The 6,000-nt window shown below is 35.6% G+C and overlaps 1 protein-coding gene across 1 annotated transcript; it reads left to right on the top strand.

The window, feature by feature from the left end:
- The first annotated feature begins 2,835 nt into the window (after positions 1–2,835).
- LOC148610913 (acetylcholine receptor subunit beta-like) lies at positions 2,836–4,781 on the top strand. Its single transcript, XM_088590825.1, has one exon. It carries the CDS (start codon positions 2,903–2,905, stop codon positions 4,085–4,087), a length of 1,185 nt encoding a protein of 394 aa, XP_088446951.1. The 5' UTR covers positions 2,836–2,902; the 3' UTR covers positions 4,088–4,781.
- The last annotated feature ends 1,219 nt before the right edge of the window (positions 4,782–6,000 follow it).

Raw genomic sequence — 6,000 nt, 5'->3', positions numbered from 1 at the left:
TCGGACAGAACTCCATGTGGACAAGATTGAAAGTTCTTTATGGTCTCAGGTAGGATTTTAATTAAAAAATATCAAATTTTTCAATAAATGCATTTTCATTTTCAAATTGCGCATTTTGACTATAAACAAACAAACAACAAAATTAAAATATCCGATGAAGACATGAAAGATTTATATATAAAAAGTGTGTTTTTTGCAATAGAACTAGGATTTTATCATGAATTATTCTCTATTTATTTTGTTTGATCAAAACGATGACATACAATGTATGTGTATGAATGTGAAATAAATTTTTAATTTTAGGGTTAAGAGAGACGACGTCCGACTAATAATGCGAGTCTTACATCCCCAAGGTACTCGGTTACGAAAAGGCAATCGTCTTGTTCGAAGACAATACAGATGCCCTGGTCAGAACTTTATATGGCATATCGATGGTTTCGACAAGTTGAAGCCCTTTGGAATTTTAAATCCATGGAGCAATTGATAGCTTTTTGAAAAATATGATATGGTTAAGGGTCGGTGTAGGCAACAATAATCCTAGAATTGTGGCCACTTACTTCTTCGATTCCGTTGAGTAATTCGCGTGGGGTCGGATTTGGGAACAGAGAATGTAATGGTAAAGGGACTTCAGATATATTTCAGAAGTAACACAAACAGCAATAATCGCAGATTCAATGAAAAGCTTCATTCAAGGCAAAAGTACTTCCAACTAACGCATTGAATCTTTATGGTGCATTCTCCGTAGTATGGTTGCCAACATTTTTATGATCATTCTTGATTCCCTTGATTGCTCTTTCAACGATCTACTACTTGCTAATATTTTCGATGAACAGAATCCGATCCATGTCGAATGTTTGAGGTTTTATTTCATGGACTTGACTGCAGCCAAATTAAACGACTTTGTTAAATAATCGTCACAAACTTATAGATAGAAGTAACAAAATTTCTATTATGCCAGATGAAAAACGGGAACTTATATACCAGGGCCCAAGACATGAAACGAGAATTAGATATAAAGGATGCTGAAATTTGCAAAAGAACTCTACAGATGTTCGATTCCGAGGAGAGGTTGTTCCAAAGATGAACCTTGTGTCGTTGATAGATGAAAATGTAATCACACAGGTCCCAGATACTACCGAAAGTCCTTTGGATTTATATGGAAATATAATAGATTCAATAAATGAACACATTCTATAATATATATATATAATGGAAATTTATTTAAAAAAAAGTCTTGTATACTTAAAACGGCAATGCGATTCAATTAATCCACTGTGAAATTAGTGTAGCTAGGTCACTTTTAATTTTAAGATAACCTTTTTGACCGTCACCCTGTTCTTCTCTTCTTTAATCAAAAGACTTTTGTGATATAGAGTATTGTCGGTCCATAATGTACACCAAGAAACGGATATGCATTATACATTAGAATCATTGCATTCCTTCTCGTGTCCAACGTCGACCGAAAAGACATTCAATAATAAGATGAAACAAAACAGGTTCATAAAACGACAGATGTAGGTACACATGAGTGGAAATTTTCGGACAAAGTAATCCCTATAACACTAACAGAACGACAGACGAATGCACATACGAGTTGAAATCTGAGAACACACACACACAGTAAAAAAAAAGCTACAGGCGAAAGTGGAAATTTGTTGACAAATATTATCGGTTCTATAGCAGAACGACAGACGAAAAACACAATTTACAAATGACGCATAGGAATTTAAATATACACAGACAAAAATGATGAACACAAACCGCACTAAAAGCAAGGGATTAACTGGGTGCTGAAAGTTGTCAGTAGTTCACGCGATGATTTTTATTTTTTTTAAATATATAGCTATATATCTATAGATAACAGTGTTTTATCGGATGTTCCCAGTGTAATAAGTTTCGATAATCCAAGCTGTGAACTAAATTCGGTAATTTCGCTCTCGGACTTTCTCCCGTCAAAACGTTACCACTTTGATATCAGTCCGCCAATAGAATTTAAAATTCATGTTGAAAATATCTATAAATTATGAAGAAAATCTATGTAATAAATAGGATTCTCAATTGGTTATCATGAATAGCCAAAATATGATCACTCGTGCCAAAAACGCTTAAGGATTCAACTCGTGCGCAGAACAAATTCTGCACACTCGTTAAATGTAGGCCTTCTTCAGCACTCGTGATAAAATTTTGGTTATTCACTCTTTCCAATTAATTATTCTCATTTTTTTTTTCGAGGACTAAATGATAACGTAACATTAGAAGATGATCCATTCGACAAAATTCACAACAGTACTATCCGGGAATCGAAGTGAGTGATGACATGATTGGGGTTTTTACAGTTTTGGCTATCCTTACGGATCGCGTACGACCGCCCTTTACGGGGACTGTGTTAGTAGATGTCTGTAAGTAGTTGGAGGTAGCGTAGCCCAGCCTCCGGGATACCTGACCGAAGAACTCCGAGTATGTTCTACTAGCGGCTGTGCTGCTCTATTGACGCTCTGGCTTACTCCCGGACGTGGGTCCGGGAGCGCTTCTCCACTAACTATTTGGGAGTATGTCAATGTGTAGAGTGCGACGAGAGTGTTCCACTAGCGCAGTATTTAACTTCTTAGAAACGGAACGTTTTGATTAGATATCCGCATGCATGTGCTAAAATATATTTCATAGTGCAATTAACAGCATGACGACTGGAAGTTTTCGTGTTGAGTACTTTAACAACACAAAATTTCTTTGTATGATTACATTACAAATCAGAAGATTTTAAAAGAGTTTCGATATTTACTAAACAATGCAAAAATAGAATTCAATGTTGGCTTTTAAAGTAGTTATACGGTTGGTTAGTTCCCGTTATTAACTGCCTTGAGAAAAATTAAATAGAACGATTCATTTATTTCTTCATGGCATAATGTATCTAGTAAAAATTGTGTTATTTTCACTTATTATTACATTGGGAACTGCTCAAACAGGCGTTGATGTCAAAAACCTTCTAACATCTCTCTTCACTACAAACGGCTATAACAAAAATGTTCGTCCGACTGCCAACCAGACCCAACCGACACAAGTCATTGTGGATTTATTTCTCGTTGGAATCAACAGTCTCGACGAAGTCTCACAAAAGTTGACAACAACAGGATATTTATACATAGAATGGACAGATGAATATCTCACATGGGACCCTGTAGTTTACAATAACATAGAACTTATTCGTGTGTCCCAAAGTGATGTGTGGAAACCTGATATTACCTTACAAAATGGATTTACAAAACTGAAAGAGCTAGGGGATCCGTTCATCATCGTTTCCATTGATTCGTCTGGTTCGGTACAATGGTTGCCGATGGAAATTATGCAGACTAAATGTCAAATTGACGTGACATATTTCCCTTTTGATAGACAAACATGTGATATAAAGTTTGTAGTATGGTCCAACAGCATCAAAGAGGTTAATGTCAGCCGGGGTGGTAAAGGAATTATTTTAGATGAACTTGATACTAATGGGGTCTGGAGAGTGATTTCCACGTCATCTTCGCAAGACGTTGAGGCATTTGAATCTAGGGTTTCATTTTCCCTAACCCTTGCTAGGAGCGCTTCTTTTTACGTCATCAATATAATAGTACCAGTGATACTTTTAGGTGCGCTGAACGTCTTTACTTTCGTACTTCCGGCCGACAGTGGCGAGAAAATGGGATATTCTGTAACTGTTTACTTGTCATTTGCCGTTTTTCTAACTATAGTCAGCTCCGAACTTCCCAAAACATCGGGATCAATCTTGGGATATTATCTGATATTTCAACTTTCAATGGGAACTTTAGTTGTCATAGTAACAACGATCGAGTTACGCTTTCATCACAGAAACGGACCCATTCCAGAAAGAGTCATAAAAGTTCTCAAAATTGTTTCCTGTAAAAGGACAAAAAGTTCAATAAAAAGTTCTGATACGTTAGACGAAAAAAGTACCAGTAACAATACTAACACGGATGTAACTTGGAATGACGTCATTTCAAAAGTAGACTTTTGTTTCTTCTGGGTAACATTTATTGTGACGCTGATAGTAACTGCCTCTATGTTGGGAGTCCTTTCATCAAAGTATTGACCAACCTATAACAAACTCGGGACAGTGTATTCTCTGGAAATGTGGGATGTCAGGGTACGCTAAACTCTAAGCAGTTAACTTTTCTGTATTTTTTTTATCTGTACATGCATACCTATCATCCTTAATTTTTCATGGTAAATTAATCTTTATATATTTTGAGACAGGGATTTTAAAATGACATCCAGGTCCTACTATAGTTATAGGATACAAAGAAATCAGAACTCCATGTTTCCCTTACGAGCATACTTTCTCGTTTTTTAAGTACAAGTCTCTGTTAAGAATCGGTCAAATGGAGAAAATCTGACACATACACGGAAAACAACTTATACAACAATATAAAATTTAAAAATTGAGTCTTTTCTATTTGAAATTACCCCTTTTGATCGCTGAATCACTGGATTACTGGAGATTAAGGTTTTTGATGGATCTGCCCCTGTATGTTAATGCAATTATAACCCAATTAACTAAAATGAAAAATCTTGTCTTTATTCCTTGATCCTGATGGTACGAATAGTCAAACTAAACTATCAAAGTGTTAATTTTCTCCCACTGCCTAATTCTTACAGAGACTAAGGTAGAGGTACTAAATTTCTTCAATACACTTATATTCGATAATCATTATGTTTGAGAATTGGTTCTATTAAAATAAGAGGTGTCAAGTGCTTTTTAGTTATTAAAATATGTATCTCTGAAATGTTGCCTTAACTCGCCGAAAACACATTGGTATTAATTCAATGTGAATCCTGAAAAATTCGAAAGATGTTCTGAAAACCTTCAATTCAAGATCATTATCAGAATACTATAGTATTACAACCTATGATTTTTCTGCTCTTTGTACTTCTATTTCCCATATTCAGTTAAAATCCCGACTCAAAAACATTATACATCGTTGTTTCTCCAAAGAAGATGGTACACCTAGATACAAATATGTAGTTCTCGTGGTAGATTCCTCATGCTCTGTAAACAATTCGAAATATACAAATATATAGGTTTTCAAAATTCTTTTTGCATCGACAATATATTTGTCCAGTGTGATGGACGCGTTTTCCAACAAACGATCGGCCTTCCAATGGGAATAATTTGTGCTAATCTACTTGGTGAACTATTCCTTCACTCTCATGAGGCTGACTTGATAGTTGATCCAAAAGAAGGAGCACCGTTTAGCTAGATCCTTTAATGACAGTTTCCACTATATAGATAACGTATTATCGTTAAACAGTCCTAGTTTCGCGGACTTCATGCATCGCATCTCCCCAAAAGAACTCGAGATAAAGGATACTACAGACACTGTGAAATCATCCTCATATCTTGACCTACACTTAGAAATTGATGGTAAAGGTAAACTATTGACCAAACTATACGACAAACGCGATGACTTTTCATACCGTATTGTCAACTTTCCATTCACTTATGGCAACATCCCTTCAGCACCTGCGTATGGAGTTTTCACATCACAACTCATACGTTGTGACAGACTTTTTGTACCGCGCTAGACTTCTTACAATTAGGTTTTGGGAAAATCAGAGGACTTTTACACTACCGGGGCGTTTGGTCCATGCTCCCAGTTTTTAGTGGAGTCCAAATTGCTCATTTACTTTTTTTTACTTTGTATGTATTATTTTGGTTGTTTTTGTTGTGTGTGTCTGTTTTCCATGTCTGTAAGATCTTTATCCCTGGATTACATTCTTTTGATTTCCGCTAGCTAGAATCTTGGTTCCCTTGATTACGTCTTGTATATACAATTTATATTTGGACTTAGCTCTTACTTGTGATTTGATTCTAATGCTGCTGAGTTTGAAACACGTGTACAGCATGCCCAAATGAACAATATTGATGTAACTGTATTGTTTCTTTGCATTTTGTATGATATATATCATAGAATAATTACAGAAACCCAGAATTAAAAATCGAAA

The sequence above is a fragment of the Perna viridis genome, chromosome 7 (assembly GCF_037379345.1).
Source record: "Perna viridis isolate PV_CMFRI_1.1 ecotype Kerala chromosome 7, ASM3737934v1, whole genome shotgun sequence".
In the NCBI taxonomy this organism is placed as follows: Eukaryota; Metazoa; Mollusca; class Bivalvia; order Mytilida; family Mytilidae; genus Perna; species Perna viridis.
This window is presented reverse-complemented; position numbering and strand designations above follow the sequence as displayed.

What these genes read in the sequence shown, in the direction of transcription:
- LOC148610913 (XM_088590825.1), top strand. Translation starts at nt 2,903, where the DNA reads ATGTATCTAGTAAAAATTGTGTTATTTTCACTTATTATTACATTGGGA.